Source organism: Falco rusticolus, chromosome 7 (assembly GCF_015220075.1).
Source record: "Falco rusticolus isolate bFalRus1 chromosome 7, bFalRus1.pri, whole genome shotgun sequence".
Classification (NCBI taxonomy): Eukaryota; Metazoa; Chordata; class Aves; order Falconiformes; family Falconidae; genus Falco; species Falco rusticolus.
In genome coordinates, this window is record NC_051193.1 from 29,011,149 (window position 1) to 29,031,948 (window position 20,800).

Here is a 20,800-nt window from a genome sequence, read left to right on the forward strand (position 1 = left end):
ACGAGGGGCGGGGGGGGAAAGGCGGAGCGTGCGGGCAGGCACGAGGCGGCGCGAGGCGCGGCCGCACGCGCCGCTGCCCGCGGGCAGGTCCGGCCCCACCCGCCGCCGGCGGGGTCCGCAGCCGCGGTGGGCGCCCCCCCCCCCCCCCCCCGCCCCGCTGTAGGCGCTACTACCCGCACGTCGGGGTTCGAACCCACCCGCGGCGACACCGGCTGGCCCCGCGCTCCACACCCCCGTTATTTTTCGGCTTAAACTGGCAGCCAGCCGCTGGCCGAGAGGGCCACGCTTCGGGGGGAGGCACCGGCGGGGCCTCCGCAAAGCCCCGCTCCTGCAACTCCCGTCTCCAGGGCAGTTGGGAAAGCAGGCACGCACGTCCCTCCACCGGCAATAACACCACCTCAGGCATTGCGCAATCCCTCCATAAATACTCACTTCATTTTTTCCCCCCTCCCGTTTAAAGATGAGGTAGCTTTGGCCACACTCAAGCCCCCCCTCATCTTTGCTTTCCACTGGCGTTTGCGTAATCAAGTTCTGTTGGCACAATGGGCTGTACAAACCAGATTTCAAAATCGGAGGTTGGAGCGTTTGCAAAGGTTGATTTGGAGCCTCCAGTACACGAGGAAGCCCCTGCCGCGCCCCGCTCTGCAGCGGGGTGGGTTTACCTGCAGGGCAGGCAGAGCCACGCGTGGAACATCAGCGCTGCCCACCCTCACACAGAGGTTACGCACTGGTCTAATAAATACTACAGAAACTGTCAGAGATGATCTACAACTTTGATGAAAGATCAGCTACTTTTTCTGATTATTCAGCTGAAGAAAACCGATGGCTGTTTGAAACCCCTCAGGTCCAACAGACGCAAACCCTTCTGCCCACCGGTGGCACTTGCGCAGGGGTGGGAGCGCAGCGGGCCTGCGGCCTGGCAGAGGGGGCAAAGGGCACGGAGAGCCGTGGCTGAGCCCTGCAGGACCCGCGGCTGGAGGCGAGGGGACCCCCACAGCGTACTGCCACCACTTTCTGGGCCACAGCTGTGCTCTGACCTCCCCGCCGGGGGTCACGGAGCACAGAAGGGGAGCTAGTGCTGCCGCCAGAAGCATTAATGAATCCTTTCTGACAAGATGTGTCAGAGAGGAGGATGCCTCCTCAAATGGCTGAGGGGTGACGCCCCTGCCCCCATGGTCCATCTGCTGCACCAAGTATAAGCAGGGGACTGGTGGCAGTGCTGAAGGGGAGGAAGGGACCAAATATCCCCCCATACCCTTTCCCTTCCCACCACACACTGTGGCTTAAGTGGAAGAGTAACACCAAGATGTTCAGGATTCTTCCATCTGCTCAAGTCAACCAGGGACAACCAGAAGTATTGCACCAGGACCGACCCCTGCCATATGATAGGGATTATCTCCGAGGAATAGATACAGGATAGGCGCATGAGGGGAGCCAGTGTCGAAGGGTCAGATCACATCATTAGTGATTATGTCTAATGCAACACATAATTTAACTAGCAATAACTTGAGCAAAAATGCTGTTTTCTAGACTTGGCTGCCGCTGACCAAAACTGAATGACCTCCGGGCGGCCCCACCACAGCAGCACAGCGGACAATTCACACCTCTCAGCTGCAGCGAGTGGATGCAATACCTGAGCCACACTGCTATCCTCCTCCCATTAGGCGGACCTCTCAGAAAGATATCAACACCCATCACCCTGCTTCCCCCACTCCGTAAGTGATTAACCTCATGTGATCAGCTGTTTTGCAACTAATTTTTAACAGAAAAGGGTGCCTGTGCCTCCTACAGTCGGCATTTCTAGGAAGGTCAGTTCCACTTCATACATGCTCTAACAAGATCGAAAAAAAAAATTAACATGGAGTTGTTCAACTACACACATCAGAACTTTAGACTTATAGCCTAACATTTGGAGGTGATTAACAGAAATTACACAAAATACAGTGATTATTTGCAAACGGTTTTGTCACTTTTTCACTCACGTCAGCAGTGGGACTCACAGAAAAGAACTGGAACCCAGTTCACCTTAGCGATGTTTATGCCCCACGCAACTCAAGCTAGAGAAGCTGTGCTTGTCTCACAGGCTTAAGAATTCAGAGGTATGAGCTGGCATATAAGGTCTTTCTTGACAAAGGTTTTCTTTAAAGGGCTCTTACTTTCTCAAATGAGGTCACATTCTAGGAGTCTTTAATACTCAATCCTTGAGGCAAACACAGGACTTAACAATATGTTTTTATGATTTAAACATGGGTCTTTCAGTATGACTTACTATACTCACCTCAGCAGGCCAGAATACCATTCTCATGAGCAGCATTTTTGCTTTTGCAGCAAATTTTGCATTAACCAGAAAAAAAAACCAACCCCAAAACCAATCTGGGTCTCTATATATCACTCATCTGAAAGTATTACTGGAGGTCAGCTACTTCTACTTACCTTCGTACTAGGCGTCTACTCAAAAACACAGTTCCAGGAACACAGGAACTAATGAAGACTGCTTTCCTATGGATTTATGCCTGTGATTAATTGCCTCTGTGTCTAAGGTACAAGCTCTAATTGAAGCTGGTCTTATGCCTGGAAACTTATAAATGTCTCTCCCTTATCTGGATTACTGGATATCAGTACAGAAAACAGTTTTCTTCTGATCTCCTTCACCTCCCCACTTAAAAAAAAAAATTCTAAAAATACAGTGACTGTGAGACCTGCCAGATTTGGTTGACATTAATTAGCTGTTCCAAAGCTGAATGACAGAACAATCGTGTATGCTGTACTTCCATAGGAAGGTGAGAAAGAGTAGTGCCTGCTGCACTAAAGTCTGGTTAGTTTTACCACCTCTTTTTGGTGGTAAAGCCTCTGTGAACTACAAACTAATCTTACACTTATTCAGGTTAAAAAAAAAAGCCGTGACCGAAGATGGTAAATTACAAAAAAACCACAAAAACCAATCATATTACTTAGTATTTGTCAAGAGTACTAAATAAGCCATTATTCTATTTTGTCAAAAGAATCACAATTTACAGGGAAAAACACTTTCTCTGTATACCTTTCAAACAAAGCAGAGGCACATAACCAAATCATGTTACTGGGCTTCAATTAAAACAAATAACCTTTCAACAGTTTTATCTTAAACGTCAGTCATCTCACTGGACAAAAAATCCCAACACCAAGTACTTTCCATAGCTAGTGTTTCTCTCAGTAATGATCTCAAACACAGAAAAGTGAATTTGTTAAGAAGTACTGGCTTTATCCTGTTGATTATTAAATTATTTTGGTGGGGTTTTTTTTAGCAACATACCTGCTCTTCCCTTTAGAAGTCCTGTTTAGGAAGCTTGTGCAACCATGGTTGAAGTTACATTACGTTTTCTTGATCTCCAAGACTTGTCTGTAATTGGCACATGAAAACCACAATATATTGTTCCTTTGTTGAAGTATTTTACTATTGCAGTATGTACTTGCCACATCCCACATGCTCCCAGGGGACTTCCAAATACAGCAGATGTGTGGATACAATTTCTTTTTAATTCTGTTTTTGCAAGTAGTCATGTAATCACCTGTATCTTCAATTATTCTTCCCTAAAATGATGACAGCTAAAATTACTGAATGTTTTCCCTGCAATGGAAAGTTGTCTCTAGCTTTATATTTTTCTGTTGACACATTGGTTGTGCATCAACATTTGCCACAATAATTCTTCAGGTCATAAAACACTCATTTTGGGGGAATCCTGGCTGAGCAAATGAGTAATTGTGTTTTTTTTTAAAAAAAAGCTACCATATAAACTTATAAAAATAATGTCAGATAATAACATTTTAGTATTTTTCACTAGTTTTACAAAAAAAAGTCACTACGGTCATCTGAAGTAAATCTTTTTCCTGACACCTTCAATGACTCAGCAGGATTTCATCTCTTTGTGGAATTTCCTTGAAAAAAAATAGGAAAATTTATCTTAACTATCAGCTTGCAAGAGACACCAAAAGGAGTTTAGACAATCTTTGTGCAAGCTTATATTTGAACAAACCAAACTGACAAAAATACGTATGTTTCTAAGAGGTACATTTAATTTCTTTGGAACTTGGTGGGTTTGTACTTTTATTATTAGTCACATAGTGTGAAATCACATTCATTTAAGACTTGATGAGCAATCAAAATTTCTCATGATCAGTCATGGTTTTTTTGTGCATGAGGGACTATACACATCCTAGGCCTGAGACAAAAAAATACTTTCACTTTGAACAGAAGTCACTTTTGAAAGCATTTTTATTTGTCTTATCCTAGATGTCAGCAAATAAATGGGTATTATTTTCATCCTAGCTTTTGACGGTTTGTTTAGTTATATGGCAATATGGAATAAGTCGCAGAACTGTAAAGCAGTCATACACTCAAATCAATATTCTGAAGCACAAGACATCCATAATAGTCTGATAATTACAATATACAACTATACTATCAGTCAATTTACAATGCTTTTTAAAATGCCTACTACAGCAGTCCAGACATACCTGAGACTTCAAAAACAGCCTAAGGACAGCTTTGAAAACAGGTAATTCCTGGTGAGTGTGAAGACTCCCGTGTGAATCCCTAACCTGCTCAGGGCTGAAACCCCTCACAGCTGCACCTCGGAGGCAGTCTGGAAAGGTGCTTTTCATCCAAAGTAATGATTCCCTCTTCATTTACCAAATTTGTTCTTTAGGCAAATTGGCTACATTCACAGGCAACATCTTTTGCTAGATAACTCAGAGTGCTGTGGAACAGAGAGGAGATTTAAAAAGCCCAACAAACACCAAACAGGGAAGCGATAAGCAGACAAGGGAGGAGAAATAAAACCACAGGCACAGAGACAGAAGGGGACAGATATTCATGGTTACCTGAGAAGGAAGCAGATTTGGTGTTAGCTATTTGCTTGAAAGTACTTTCTTTTGTGCAAGTCTACAGCTGAGTTATGTCATTCAGACCGAACAACCTTGTTTCAGACACGGCGCTGACTGCCATGCAAGTTTCATGACTCTTTTCCCTAGGAGCACATAAAAGAAAAAAGGCTGGTAGAAGTGGCAGCAAAACCTGGTAGAAGCCTCCCCTAATTTAACAGAGGTTAAATTATTTCCCATTTATATGCAGAAATTAAGAAAATCACCACCAGGAAGTATCATCCCATGCCATTTGTAGTAACAGTTCATAAACCAGGTAATTTTAAAATTCGCCATCTCACAGACACTCCGTCATTTCTGATGCCTCCAAGTATATTAGAGGAGTACTCAGAGGGGAAATACAGTGCATTAACCTTTAAGTGATGCATATTTAGCTAAGACCTCCTTGGACTAGCCAAGAAATGACAATGCAAGTTAGAAACCAAAGCTCCCCCCCCCCCCGGCCCCCCCCCCCCCCCCCCCGGAGAGGTGAAGGCACACAGCAGTAACAGCTGCAGCAGACGGAGGCACGCCAATAAAGCAGCAGAGAGACAAGCTGATTTTACTCCGACTGGTCCTTGCAAAATCAGACCAGGTCTGGGCACACATCAGTTCTGTATGGTGACTGTGCAAGTTTCAGCAACACAAATTCTTATCTCAGCTGAAGACTTGAGCCAAGGTATCAGGCATGTAAAAGCATGTAAGATTTGGCATAAGTTTTAAGAACATAATAGAACGGGATATATATTTGTTTAAATGCTTAACTACATAAATGCATACTTACCTAATACCTGTCCCGTTAAGTCAAGTAGTCTTTACAAATTGCTCTAACCAGGCATAGCTTTCCCAGTAAAGGAAGGCACCCAGCATCATGCTTTGTACAGCAAGATATTCAGTTTTTTATATATATATATACACACACACGTGCATTTGACATATACAGTTTAAGAATTATGAAAAATTATACTAATTCCTACCTGTAACACGGAGACTGATGCACACTAAGCAGGGGGAGGAGAGCATCTTTTTAAATATCTTAACATGCAATTGCTCGTTTAATGACAATGGGGATGGGGGCGCAAAGGGGAACACCCACAGTTGTTCAAACCCCTAGGTTTTCAACCACAGCTCAGAGCAGTTTTGGGGGACCTTCCCAGAGGGACAAGAAGATACTTAGTTATTCAACTCAATGCTGACATTCCCTTTAGAAAACTTTGAAACTGCCTGGCTTTCTGCTTTACCCTAAGGCATCTGGTGTCCAATTCAGGGGACCTATTCACACACAGAAAAGCATCAAGGAAAATTTCCTGCAGATTTATAATTTTGAAGGAATCTCTGATATGACAACAAACACTGCCAAATAAAACAGCCTGTTATTTCTCTGTGATATGACAATTCACATCAATATTTGTACCCTCCTGAAGCAGTACATACTACTGCTACGCTTTTCAGTTACAAGTGGTATCTCTATTGATTAAGACATGTAGTATTGGCTTGTTTCTTTCATCCAGCTACATCATATGGACTAAAATTGCAAGTATCTGTATGGTATTTCATCCTTTAATATGAAGTTATTAATCAAACTTCAATTGAGGAAGCAATGTTTAATTACTACAGTAACTACAGATCATCTCATGCCAAGTTTGATACAAGAAACATTTTCAAATTCACTAGACTCATACTAACTGCATGGTTTCATGCGACTGAGCTAGTATGCATTCAACTACCAAGTTTGAAAAAATTAGCAAAATTATACCAGTTTTGCCCAAACCAGATGCTTCTAAAGCACTTGTTGAAACCATGAGCTCAGTTGGTCTCTTTTTATGCAGGTGACACTAGAACATCCATAACACCCCACCACCCCCACCCTCCCCTTTTTAGGTGTTTGAGAATCTGAAAAGGGTAGTGTGTAGCAGGTAAGGTCACTTGTGGGAAGGCTGAGTCTGTCGGGCACAGAATGGTACTCTTCACATTCAGTGACTCATTTGGCTCAAGTCTACAAAAAACAACAGTTACTGGTGGTTATCTTCCCCTGGCACAACCAATGCTAACACATTCCAGAAACCAATCAATCCTTTCTGCCCTTCTCTACCTCCCTGCTAGTTTGGGGCTCTTCCCCAATACCAGCTTGTGAAGGTAAATGTTTGTCATTTTATAACAAAATCATACACTCTACTTGATCTATCCCTTTCCTCTGAAAAAGCCTCACAGGAATAAGTCTAATTATACACACTCTAAAATGAGCGTGAGTACTTGAAGACAGGAACACCATCCCATGTTGTATTATCTTCTGTTATTAAAAAAAGGCCAAGAGGAAACGCTTGGTAAGAGCAGAGCATATTAATTACGACAAGACATCATGACATACCAGTTGAGATTTAAAGGCCGCTAATAACACTTTTTGTAGTAATTAGTGCAAGGTCGTTATCCCATATAAACAAATATTTGATGGTAGACTTCAGTGATAAACAATTCACTTGATGACATTTACATATAAATACACATAAATAAAAACCTATGTAATTAAGGTTTGTAGTTAACAAAAAGTATGGTCTGAAATGAATTAAATGTAATTGTATCTAGCTGGATCAAAGCTCTTCCTCTAATGATACTCAAGTATACAGGGTATGAAAAGCATAACCGTACAATTCTCAATTTAGTAAAGTACTACTCTCTAAAACAGAATCATGAAAACAGCTCTTACATTTTAATGTAAAGTATAAAAATGTATATTACATTTACATACACTTTACTGAACTACATTGGGTAGCTCACATTAAAAAAAACCATCCCTTTTTGAAAATCTTTCAAAAAATACATCAACTGCAGATACGATCAAAAGTTACTAAGTCAGCAGCTGACATAACATCTGTAGTAAAAAATATATTTTAGGAAAATACCTGGAAAAATCTAAACACCAATAAACACTTTAAAACTATTTTTGAAGTAAAAATTGTAGCAAACCCCAGAACAAGCTAGCTAGAATAAAAGAAACTATTGCATACTGCTCTTTAAGAGCCATGTAGCGACTTAGAACAGAAGCAGCAGACAGGGTAGGAGTTTTGTGGTGGAGCAGAGTGGAAACCAGAGGAAAATAGGAAACCAGTTACCCAACTTCTCTCTATGTTTGTTACCATTTTTACTGGGAGAAGTATAAGAAAAAGATGAGAGAATCCCTCTCACTGAGCATATCCTCCATCAAAGGCTAAAACAAATTGGTAAAAGGAACCAATTTCAAGAGCCTTGGACCCCAAACTTAAAAACATTTACCGTATGTACTTACAGTTCAACGGGCAACAAATCAGATTATTACACTACAAGTTGCAGGTTAACTTTAAGAGTTAACACTATTTTGCAATATGAAGTGCTTTTTAATATATGTATCTATATAATATATAGATATTTGTAAAATACACGTGCAGATTTGAGAGAACAAACTGTGGAAATAGCTTTCTCCAGTCTTTTCTTCCCATTAACAGATCTTTATCTCCTACAGAACGAGCTTCAGGATTCAACAAGGATCTCCACAATATGATCAAGCTCATTAAGATCAGATTTAAAATTAGAGTTAGAAGCTGTAGCTGTTGGAGAAGAAAATGTTTCAAGCCCATCACAGTGTCCCATTTTTGTGTTGCTCATCATGCCTGTTAACATAGTATCAAGATCATAGTAAGAATTGTCAACTTCTGAAAACAGATCTTCAACAGAATTAGGACTTTTATTCTCCAGTGTCTCAAATATTTGATCTAATGACTTTTGAAAGTTTCCTTTATTTTCTTGTGGATTCTCCATTTCCCACACATTGCTCTGCAGATTTCTCGGAGCTTGCACTGAAGAAGCTGTTGACATGGTTTCTGAACTATCTTGTGCCTGGTCACCCTCAAAGTCTTTGTTGAAAGCACTATAGCCTGAAACATGCTTTCCCTCAGCTTGTTCCCTAGATGAACGACAGAGGATATCTGTTGAAACAAGACGATCCAGGGATGCCTGCCCTGTACTCTGTGTATGTATCATCTGCCAAGTCCCATCTTGAGTCATTTCCTCCTGGATCTGCCGCACCGTGTTGGCTATAAGTACTGAACGACAAAGGTTAGGTTCAACCAGCATATGACACAGCTGAAGTTTAACCAAGGACATATCTAAAAGTGACTGCCGCTGAAGGTTATAAGAAGGAATAGCCTTAATACCAGCCAGAGTTCCTTCAATATCTTCTTCACCATCAAAACATTTTCTCTTTAATCCTCGCACAAACATTGTGTCCTGTTAAAAAAAAATAAAAAAAGTCTTGTACAATGTAAACAGCTCAAGAGGGAGTGGGAAAAAAAAGACAAAAAAAAACCAAAACAGAAAAACTTTAATCTTAAATTTAAACAGCAAATTCTTTTAAGATAGAAACATCAGAATTGTCATACCAGGTTATAGAATGGCCAGTGTGGTACAACAGGGGTCAGGAACATATGGACTGGGTCCCAAAGACGGCACTCGGGAACCAGGGGTGAGCAGGTCCACAAGTCATGGCATCGGAGAGAGGCAGGGGCTCCCAGCTCCTGGCTCCAATTAAGCTGCACGCTTGATGGAAGTCAGGAGCCACTGCTTCGCACAGAAGCAAACATCTCAACAGCCGTATTTCACCTATTGGAGAGGCAGTTTCTCCTCGCTCCTCCAGAGTTTCTACTGGCATGCTTAACCTCTAATTTTGGAAATAAAAATACAACCTGGCACACCATCTTTTCAAGACTTGACCCTCTCCGGTACATCAACATGCCTACCAGAGCAACATGAAAAAAATACCATTGGCAGCACACTTGAAAATATTAGCTTATTTTGGCTACAGAGAGAATAAAATCTAGATTTGTTCCTTAAAACTTGGGACATTCAACTGAGGTGCCTGAAGCAGTCCTTCTGGTTCCCTTACTCAGATGAGTAAATGAACTGTGTAATTCCAATATGAATTGAGCAAGTCCAATAAGGATAGGCATAGTCATCCTCCATATGCGCTTCTGTACTTCTTTCCCAGTTGACTCCAAGAAAGTAAAATTCCTGTATGCCTAAGTTTAGGTTCACCCGCTAAAAACAAGAGGGGTGCATGCAGGCTTCTCATGTTTTACATCTAAAAAACACTTGCTGAATTTTCCAAGGTACGGCTTTCAAGCACTAGCCTCCAGACCTTCTGAACTGCACTAATTTTGAGAACAGTCCCCCATGCAAATATTGCAGCTATCTCTTGAAATACAAAGTAACATTTCTTATAAAAATTAGGCTGTAAATGAAAGCTAATACCCGATCTTTAAATTTATGCACTTTTGACATGTTCCTTCTAAGTCTTCTGTGCTTAATATTCCTGTTTGCCCAGTATTTGCGGACTTTTTTTTTTTTTTTTTTAAATGTAGTGACCCAAACAAAGGCTTTCAACTAAAAGCTGATAAAACCAAAATACTATTGCAGTGTCTTTCTATAGACTTTTCCCTTGCCCTTGGTAAGCCCTAACCTCTGCCTTGCTTTTCTGGTTGCTATGGTATGTTCCACCTATGTTCAGGGAGCTCTCCGCAAGCTTTTTCAGTCACTAAAAATCCACTGAAGTGCAACACTGTTCCTTTCAAAATACATTACATACTTATCTACTCTGAAAACCTGGGGATAGCACAGTGGCTAGATAAACATTTGGTCTGACAGTACAACAGTTCTTAAGTTGCTGTATATATCCATGAAGTAACCTTTATTTTTTTTTGGATTTGCTGACTCTTAAAAGATTTATTTCCACTGAATGTACAAAACTCTTTATAGAAATCATTATACGGAGAAATCCTAATATGCAAAGCCTACAATATAGAATATATGAACTTTTTCTTATGGTCATTTTTCATAGACTTCATAAAAGCTATCCATGGATTACCAATATATTAAATGCTTAGAAAGTCTTTTTATTACATTTTCTCCTGTAGCCTAACATATCCACATTATTCCCATTAAACACCGCCGAAGTTTTTGCTTTATAGTGCCTTTTCTAGATTTTGAGATATTTCTGCAAACTTCCTATATCAGAGGCTATCCCATTTAATTTTTCCTACAAAGCTGTATGTACAATAATTTCTAACACCAACACCACCTGAAACCTGACCTGTAGAGACATCTTTTGGGACTACTAACAAACCATGTATGATTATGTCATCAAACATTAAACACACTGCAGAGTTTAAAGCTTCTTTTATTTCAACTTATTATATTCCTGTGAAGAATAATTAAAACTTCAATTGAATGTTAATCTTGTTTTCATACACCTGCTATCTGGCATTTAAATGCCTTCTAAGGCACACCAACAGAAGAACAGAACACAGCAGAAAACCTGAAAAACTCAATACATGACACACAGTTGGGTGTGGTGAAGCAGAGGAAAAAATGTTTATGGATACTTAAAGGTAAACCTTTCATAGCATTCACTGGATTTTTTTCTGTAACACTTACTTCCAGTTAGTATCTTACATCACAAAAACAGTTCTTTGTCACCCTGTTCTTGAGACTTGAAAAAATACTAGATGACAGTTCATTTAAGAAGCAAAAAATTACATACCAGTAACTGTGTTTGACGTAGTCCTTCCTCTTCTCCCATGCTACTGAGCAAGAGTCCATACAGTAAAAGTTGGAGCACTACCTACCAAGCACCGGGAAGCAAGATGTCAGGCAAGTACAGGAGATGCAGAACAAAACAGTTCCCCATTTCAGAAACCTTACACACCTCCCTTTTCAATTGCTTCAGTATCTCTACCCTCACAGTGCTCCTACAAACTTGAACAGTACTATTAAACCCAATTTAAAGCTAGAGCACGAAGGTGATCTGGCCAACAATACACCCAAAATCAGTGGCAGGAAAAGGAAACTGCCAGTTTAAGTCCAAGTCTTAGGCTATTAGCCTGACCTTTGGACCAGCCTCTCCCTTATCCTTATGCCTTTGCCATTTGAAGAGCAAACCAAATCTTTAACAATCATCTGATAAACTTAAACATGCACAAAAGCACACTGAAAGCAAGTCTTCATTACTTTTATCACAAAACTATACAGTTTTCACCTTTGTGGTACAAAACCGCATTATCTCTGTAGCATCTAGAGAAAAACAGCAAGCACACACAAATATAAAACTGAAACACAGCAAAACCAGGGAGAATTTTCCTTTACCAGCACAGAAACTTTATGACTAAGAATTACTTCGCAAGATGACAATAATGAAAGTAATGACAGTAATGAAATTGTTTTAACTATATAGGCGAAGTTTTTAAAACACTTTTAAGGTGAAGTAAGATCTGACATACCAAATACAACCACCAAACACATGTAACAATTCCTTTAATTACTGAAACCAAAAAGAATGTTCCATTTCAACAAGCTACATAAATTTATATGATAAAATATGACAAAAATTCAGATACTTTTCTAGACATGTCTGTATAATACAAGACAGTTCAGTGTCTGCAACTGAAGTACATACCTAGAAAAGACACAAGTAAAGAGGATACATATGGTCATCTATTTTTGTCTTCTATTGTGGCTAGTAATAAACTATTTTTTAAGTGTTTGCTCTCAGAATTGGGGGGTGGGGAGATGGTTGACAAAGGAGTTGGGGACCACGGTGGGGGAGAAAACATGTTTATCTCAAGAAGCTGCATACTTCACAACAAAAAACCCCACCTTAACACTCTCAAGCCAAACTCTTTTGACTTGATCCCAAAATATTCAGACTAAAATGCTGTTATGTCATGGAAACTGTATTTCAATCAACTCATAGTCTCATTCTCTTTTCCAGACTACGCTTACATCAGCATTCAAGACAGGGTCATAAGGCACCTAACTACAATTCCAGTAAGACATCATAATATCCCTCAAAAAGACACCAAAAAAAAGTTTTTGCTCCCCAGGTATACTCTCAAAACATTTTATAAATGAAGAGCCATCTCTTTGCGAGCCTGTATATGGCAACAATTTGAATTCCTACTTTAGTTTAGAGTAGGTGACAAGGGCATAAACTTTGTTTAAAAAAAAAACAACCAAACAAAAGCCCACAACTACTACAGGTAAAGATGATGCAATCGGCAGAAAAATAAATTAAAATATTTTCTGGTGCTATTTTGTATATCTAACGATTTCAAAGGAAGAGGCATTGCCCATTTGTCTCCCAAACCAGCAGACTAATACAGGAGGGGACCGTTACGGGAATGCATGAATTCTTGGTAGAAGAGCCATCATCATATCCACAAACTAAAAGGCATAAGGGATGTTGGGGGACCAGTCCAGTCTGTAATCTAATACTAAAGAAGTAAACAGTTCTCCCGTGCAACATAATAATGCGGAAGACCTGCTACATGTGATTCCAGGTTCTTCCCTAGAGCAATAAACCAACCGTGAGGACTCTATTAGTATAAACTTAAAGAATACACCCATCACAGCAATTATTTCATCAGATTCTATTAACTGGCATATGAGTGTGCCTCAGAACCGAAGTTCTCAGTAAAAAAAATATTAATTTCATAGCCATTATCAGATTCAGTTAAAACCTTGCAAATAAATTACCTCCCTCAGACTTCTCTGCACTATCTCCAACAAGCATTCATCTCAAGAGAATGCGAAATTAAACCCCTAATTAATCAAGATATGTTTCTCTACTGATTTACATATTAACATACTAAAAAAGGCCCTGGACCTTGTGTAAAACTTCTTGGTACACGAAAGCAAGATTGCTGCTGCTTTAGAGTCGAAGTGTTCACCCCCCCCACCCCCACCCCCGATAATTTCAAGCAGCATCTGTCTCTGTCCAGGAGGCAGTATCTAGACTAGCTATATTATCTCCCTTCTTCCACTACTATCTGCACGTCAAGAGCCCAAATTTCATGTGTTAAACTTAAGTGCTGTTTGAAATAGCTGTGCAAAAAAAGCTGTCAAGGAGACAACAGCTATCTGCAGCATAATAGAGCAGGAAAACAGGAGTTTTGTGGGGTTTGGTGTGGGTTCTTTTTCTGGTGTGGGTTTTTTTTTTATAGTCACACAGGGAGCATGGTATTATATAATTCATTAAAAGTTTTGCTTTGGGGATGGACAAATTCCCAGTCTGCCTTACAAATACTGTACTTGAAAACTCATCTAATTCTTACTAAAGCATCAACTTAAAACGTTCCAGGATTCACACTCAATTCAGATCCCTGTAGAAATGTGCTGCCACAGACACACTTAAGTACGTAAGGGGAAAAGTCACTTCAAGAGAGAGGAAATTTTAACACTGTTCATCTTGAGGAGAAAGCAGACAAGACCTACCTAGGCCAGTGCTGCAGGTTCACTTAAGCAGAGTGCTTTTTGTACAGCCCTAAGCATAATGATGGTTAGCATGGGAATGTAAGAAAGTATTGTATCTACCACTCTAATCCTCCCCACTCCAAAATTGTCCTTTGGAAGAAAGCAGAGCTATGTGCAATGGTGAAAAGATGGAAAGCCAGGCACTCCTCTTAGGCATGCCTATGTGTGCCTGTGGTGATGCTGAGTTGTGAGCTGGGCAGAAGACACAGCAGAAGACTGGCAGGGCCAGGAACAGCCCTGTTTGGACCGGGACAAAGGCACCTATAAAGCACCGGGGTCTGCTCCACGCTCCGGGCGTAGGGGGCTGGCAGCCACCTCCCCAGGACAGGGGGAAAGGGCACCAGCTCCCGAGGAAAGGCAGGCGGGGAAGAGGGAACAGCTGCACGCCCAGGGCAGGCGCTGTGAGGAGCAGAAAGCTCCTGGAAGCGCAGACGGCAGAAGCTGGGAGCGGCTCGCCGGGGCCGGCTCGCCAGGGCCGGCGGGGAGAGGCGTGACCGGCGGGGGCGGCCGGGGCGGGGAGTGAGCCCCGGCGCACGGAGGCCGGGGAGGGAGCGCGGCGGGGGCCGAGGCGGGCCGAGCCGCGATGCGTGCGCCGGGCGAGCGGGGGGAGGTCCCCAGCCGCGGCACGCCGGCAGTGGGAGGGCAGGGCGGCACGGCGTGTGGCGCTGCCGGGAGGGTGCCCGGCGGGTGGCGGCGCGGGCGCGGAGGGTGCGCGGCTGGCGAGGGCACCCAGCGGCGGAGCGGGGCGCCCGACGGCGGCGGGGAAGCGGCTCCTCTGGACCACCCGCCCCGGCCCAGCTGGCCGCTCCAGGGGCGCGCGAGCGGCCGCCAACGGCCCCGAGCGGCAGTTACTCACCGTCCCGCGCTCCCGGCAAACGGCCCGCCGCCATTTTGAATCGGCTCCCTCCTCCGCGGGCTCCGCCGGCACCGGCTCCCCGCCCGCGCCGTTCCCACACCGAGTCCCGGGGGGGGCGGGCGGCCCTGGGGTCCCCGCGCCGCGCCCGACCGAGCCGGCCTTCCCTACTCACCGCCTCGCCGCTGCTGTCGCCGCCGCCTGCCAGCTCAGGAGCCCCCTCTCCCGCCTCACCGACCGCTCCGCGCTTGAGGGAGGGGGCGGGGCCGGTCCCTACGGTTAACCCCGCCCCCCCGCCCGCCATCTTATTGTCAAGGCCCACAAAGGAGCTCGCTTCCTACCCCCGCCCACGTCTTCCCGCTGAGGGCTGGGCCTTCCTCGGCAGCCACGCCTACGAGCGGGCGGCAGCTACTATTGGCTGCCGCCAAACCACGCGGGCGCCGCTCGCCACTGCGATTGGTGGCTCTGTTGCCATGGCGCCCGGCCTCTCCCGCCTCCAGGTACCGCCCACGGGAGGCTGTGGCGTTGCCATGGCGCCCCGGCCCTTCCCCTCGGCCGCGAGAGGCTGGCGGGAGGCGAGGCGGAGCCGCCCCGATTTCAAACGGCAGCCAAGGCCCTGCGGCGTGTCTGGGCTCCCGGCCACGGGCTCCGGCGGGAACAGGTTCCGACCTGGCCCCTCTGCAGCCCCCCGCTGTAGCCCGCGGGGCGCCCAGGGAGCCGCAAGGACGGGGGAGCGGCCGGCCACCCCCCGCGAGGCCGCGCCGCCTTCCCCGCCGGGCCCGGCCGCTCTCCGCCGTCAGGCGCCGCGTCCCGCCGGGCTAGGGAACCTCTGCGCCCACCGGGGCCGTCCCGCCCGCCCGCCCTCGCAGCCGCTCCTTCCCGCCCGGCGCTGCCGCCCCGCGGGGGTGCCAGGCCTCATGACTCCATTAGCAAGGCCTGTGGCATTTCCTGTTTGGGCCGGGCCTCCAGCGCCGGCCGCGGCGGCAGGGGACGGGGAAGCCGCTCCCGGGGGGCGCGGGGCCGGGCTGAGACTGCGCTGTCCCCAAAGCTCCAGCCGCCCTGGCGAGCGGGGAAATCCCGAAAGCTTTTAACGCCGCCGTGCCTTCTAGCTTGGTGCTGCCGCACATCTGCAAGTGCTTAAGCCGACCGGGCGTTTCTCGGTCGCCTTCCCGGTCTGGCAGCTACGTGCCGCCTGGCTCCGCGGCAGGCAGCGCGCTCGGCCTGGCGGCGGCTGCCGACAGGGACCCTGGGGGGCACGGCAGCTGCTGCGGCCAGCGCGGGCGGGTGGGGGGCTGCCGGCCCGCGGGGGCGGGGAGAGAGAATGGAGAAAGGGGGGGGCTGGGCAGCGGGGGGGCTGGGGGTTGGTAGGAAGGGCTGTGGAACAGCGGAGTTGTGGCTCGGTGCGAGAAAGCAGGAGGACGTAATATTTACATAGCAAAGCAAGATCTGGTTTGGGGACAAGACTGGTTACAAAGTATAGTATTTCCCCTTGGGTTTTTTACAGGTTTTTGCACCACTCAGTGGCATCAATGGTGCAAAAAATATGAGTCAAAACTTTGAAAGAATGGTACCACAAAGAGATGTGTTCTTATGTTCTGTTCAGCTTGACGTTGGCTTCTAGTTTTGCTGCAAAGAATTCAAATAGGTAATCCCATAACAAATCCTGCAAGAACCTTTGAGCCTCTCTGGACTTCCTTTTTGAGGCAGTGTAGGTGCTCTTCCCTGGAGGATTGCTGCTAGAAGAGTTCGTTGGTATTGCTCTTTCTAGTGACAGCATCATCTATATAGTAAGGGACAGAAGTCCCCTTATTTTTTTTTTTTCTCCTTTTAAAAACAATGAGAGGGTCTTGACATTTTTGTTTATGAGTTTTTTTTCCCGATACATCCTCCAGTGAAACGAGAGGATGTCTGATGTCTTAAAAACTACATCATATACATTTCTGATTAAGCCACTGAAAGAAAAATTGTGAAAGGTTCTCAGCGCTCCATCATCTTTGAAAAGCTGAGAAACTATGTCTCATCGAGGTATGACAAGATTTGATTATTCTCAGGAGAAAGCAACTCTCACATCTCGCGTATGTGAGAAAACTTTAAAAGTCAAAATGGAAAAATCTGGACAGACCTATGCAAAACAATACAGCCCAAAGTATTTATTAGAAAGTAAACAATCTGTGATGGGACTAAAATAGTGTTATAAAGAATTTAACTGAATCGTAATGATGATGTGATAAAAAGAACAGTTGCATTTTAGCTGCGTGCTAAAGTTTTTCATCCTCCTACTGGTTTCAGTAAATGACATTTTAGCGCCAGAGTTCAACAGAATAGGTGAAAGCCTGGTAATTTCCTAAACAGATTTTTATATATTGAGAAAGCTATCTCAGCCCATGAAACTTTCACAGCTAAGATAATCTGCAAGCGAAAGTGGGAATGATGCCAAATTTGGAGTTCTAGAGACAAAGCATAGAGCAGAACTGGAAAGAAAGGTCTGCAAAGCAACCTGATAGGGGTAACTGAAATTAAGACAATAAGTCTATTAAAAAAAGAAAAAAAGAGGGGGGGGGGGGGAATTCCAGGTCAGAAATGGCAGGAGACTTTTGAATTGAAAGGTGATTCAGTATATGTACTCAAAGCTTCCTGACAATTGAGAGGCATGGCACCTAGTGAGAGACTGCAGGACAGCCTGCTTGCTGATGAAATGAATAATACAGGTGACAGGAAAGAAAATGATGCAAACCAGCTCAGCAGACCTCTCCTAGGAAGATGGGTCACCACTGCTATCCAGCAAAATCTTCAGAGCGAGTGGCAGTCCTGAGGGGATTTAAAAGCACTGGCAGCCTTTATGAAAGTGTGATTGCCAAAGAGGGTTGAGTGGGATGATCTTTTTTGGCTGAAAACAGGAGGTACAGGGCTGGTTTAACAGAAGCAGGCATCCTTGACCTCTCTGAGTGGGTCCAAGGTGCAGATCCATCACATCCCACAGCACACAGTGGGGCTTATTTGAGCCGGAGCTCCTGCCTCAGCAGGAGGGCTGAGACAAGGGGAGCTGCTACCCAGAGCCCCTTCTCTTGGCTGGCAGTGGTTAGCTTGTGCTCAGCGTGGATGAAGGACAGGCCCAGCTTTAGTCTGCGAGGGCGGCATGTGCACACTGCCTCCCCTGTGACTGAGCAGCAGCGGCTGTGGGAGCTGTGTTGGCAGCCAACTCCACTCTCCCCATCCCACAGCCTGCCTGCTCTCCCGGGAGCCCTGGCCTGCTTCTTCCTCTGGCGGTGGCTGGTACCGGGTGGTGTGACCTGTGTGCCATGCTCGTTGGAAAGCAGCCACTAACTCCCTCCCTCCCAGCCCCCTTCCTTCCCTTCTGGAGCGAGCCTGTGCTGGGCTGTGCTTGATGCCTCAGGAGCTTTGCTGCTTCTTTTTCAGAGCTGCTCAGCCCCTGCTGAGCTGGCCAGACTTTCACACATCGGTGGTGATGGGAAGGCTGGTTTAGAGTTGGACACTGTTTGTAAAACCACAGAAATTAATAGAAGCTCAATGGCAGGGAGCAGGGCTGAAACTGTGCTTTTAAAAGGAAAAAAAAAAAAAACCTGACGGAATTTGTGATTTATTTGTGCAATTTCAAGCTGCACAAAGGATCTTAGTCCATGAGATTTCCACATAACAAATTATTACAATAATAGTGGGTTTTAATAGTTTTAAAGGGCTAATGCAGATAATCTTTATGTAGGTGAATAAGAGACAGAAATACATGCAGATTTAAGTTTGTCGCTTTCCACTGGATCCCTGCATGGATGTTATTTCTAGCTTGTGGAAAAGTCTCTCCAAGGGAGTGTTTCTTGGGCTGTGACAGCCACTGTCTCTTACTCAGTGTTTGTATGAGGCTTAGCACAGCGTTTCGTAACCAGTGGCTTACAAGCCCTCAGATAGAGGGTAGGAAAATTAGTCAGGAAGTTGCTTAAGCTTTGAAACAAATGGTTGCGGTGAGATAGGACTGAGTCCTGTCTCAATACCAATCGTGTGCTGACAGTGAAGTGTTTTCCACTCTGCACCACTGCATGGCTGCAGTGTTTTCTGTCACTGGTCTGAGGGCCCTGGGTTAACGTAGCTGGGCGCATGGTTCAGAGTACGGCTGTGCAGTCGGGAGGCAGGAAAACGTGTGCTTGCACTGCCGGTGCTTGGAGCCAACCAGACATGACTCAGCCTTGAACTGGAAGCCGCAAGCTGTCGTCAGCGCGGTGCTGTGCTCTGGCTAGTGAGTCTTACTGAGAGACAAGGTGTGTTAGCTCAGGCTCTGTGTTGTACCAGCACGAATGTGTGAGGTTTGGAAGAGTTTTGGCTGTGATCCTGCTGGTTCAGAATGGGGACAGATCTTGCCTGCCTCTGCCTGCTAAAGACAACGTGGACTTGCTCTGAGTCTGTATTGTTTCGCTCATAATTACTGTTTGATTAAAGTGTTTAAGATATGTTTGTCTTTTTAATTTGGCTCCAGAGTAGGGCAGGAGGCCCACTTGTACCATTTTTCTTTAAGCCCAACCTGCCAAATTCTGATTACCTTTGAGATAGGCAGCATTATGAAACAGTTCGGAGTGCTTCTGCAGACAAGCACATTCCTGCAGCAGAGCTAGCCTAAAAAATCCAAGAGCAGATGGGAGAAAGGCTAAGGAGAGTAATTAAATGTGGCTGTTCCCCAAGAAGTAAGCCTGTTGTAGCAGCTCAGCTGGGCCCCGTAAGCCAGGTACAGGATACAACTTTATTGCATGTATTCTGCAGTCACAGGGCACTGAATTTAAGATGAAGTGTTTTTGTGTTGTTACAACGCCTTAATGTGTGGACCACACCGAAGGTGGCTGAGAGTTCTGTTCAGCCTTCAGTGAGGGTGAGCTTCTCCTTCCCTGCTCTGAGCCTGGTGAGGCTGTTGCTCTACCTGTAGGAGGGGGCTGGACAAAGAACGGCAGGCATCTGGTGCCTGTAATTTGGTTTACCAAAGAATTCATAGTAAGTGAGTGAGCATTTGTGGGCTAACTGTAGTTGATGTTGGATGATAATGATGCTGGCATCAAATGCTAGTGGCTTACAAAACAAGAATGGTGTAGTCAGAGCAGTCATCAACTACTCCATGCACCACCTAATACATGTCTGAATATGGCAACAGTTGGCTGGCTGGATTGGCTCAGCTGGGTGTTTGTGCTGGCAAAATACTGAAGAGCAGTAGTAGAGAAGTGACGGGAGGGAGGGTATGTGGCTGTCAGTACAACAGTGGCAAAGCAAATCTGTTCTTCGGCAGAAATATGTCTGCCTCAGGCCTTAGGTTTTACGGCTGTGGGTAACTGATCTATCTACTAGGAGGCCAGGGGTGTTAGGGATGACATGAGCTAAGAAATGAGTTCTTTTTAAGAACTTGTACAGACTAAGAAACTGTGAGCTAAAACCGTGTTTATCCTAGTTAGCTAGTAACTTTATGGAACTGATAATAAATTGCTAAGAAGAGGTATTGATATGTTTTGACTGCAGGAAATACAGTGGGAACAGGACACAGGAAAGCTACTAGGCTTGTTCCAGCCCTCAAAGTTTTAGCCTGCCTGGCTAAAGTGGTCATGTTGGGGTTAAGTATGCTTCACAGGCAGCTGTAGAAGTTACTGACCAGTGGTTTCCTCATAGGGTAGAAAGGACCTGAAAGAAAGAGTGCCCTCATACTACATTATTTGTTTATGCTCCTCA

At 44.9% G+C, this 20,800-nt stretch overlaps 1 protein-coding gene across 5 annotated transcripts; it reads right to left on the reverse strand.

Moving 5' to 3' along the window:
- Positions 1 to 7,177: 7,177 nt before the first annotated feature.
- On the reverse strand, positions 7,178 to 15,393 carry CDCA4 (cell division cycle associated 4). Of its 5 annotated transcripts, XM_037393554.1 has the most exons (5): positions 15,264 to 15,335; positions 14,197 to 14,245; positions 11,468 to 11,548; positions 9,312 to 9,531; positions 7,178 to 9,159 (listed from the first exon to the last, which is right to left on the reverse strand). In XM_037393554.1, the coding sequence occupies exons 4-5, from the start codon at positions 9,354 to 9,356 to the stop codon at positions 8,404 to 8,406; spliced, it is 801 nt and encodes a 266-aa protein (XP_037249451.1). In that variant the 5' UTR covers positions 9,357 to 9,531; positions 11,468 to 11,548; positions 14,197 to 14,245; positions 15,264 to 15,335; the 3' UTR covers positions 7,178 to 8,403. The 5 variants fall into 5 exon arrangements, with proteins under 5 accessions (XP_037249451.1, XP_037249449.1, XP_037249453.1 ...); XM_037393552.1 differs by lacking the exons at positions 9,312 to 9,531; positions 14,197 to 14,245 and having other exon boundaries at positions 15,264 to 15,393; XM_037393556.1 differs by lacking the exons at positions 9,312 to 9,531; positions 14,197 to 14,245 and having other exon boundaries at positions 11,468 to 11,552; positions 15,260 to 15,368.
- Positions 15,394 to 20,800: the final 5,407 nt, after the last annotated feature.

What these genes read in the sequence shown, in the direction of transcription:
- CDCA4 (XM_037393552.1), bottom strand. Translation starts at nt 15,392, where the DNA reads ATGGCGGGCGGGGGGGCGGGGTTAACCGTAGGGACCGGCCCCGCCCCC. An exon ending in GCGACAGCAGCGGCGAGGCG is followed by an intron (nt 11,549 to 15,263) that starts GTGAGTAGGGAA and finishes GGTGCTTGGTAG; the next exon opens with GTAGTGCTCCAACTTTTACT. An exon ending in TACGTCAAACACAGTTACTG is followed by an intron (nt 9,160 to 11,467) that starts GTATGTAATTTT and finishes TTTTTTTAACAG; the next exon opens with GACACAATGTTTGTGCGAGG.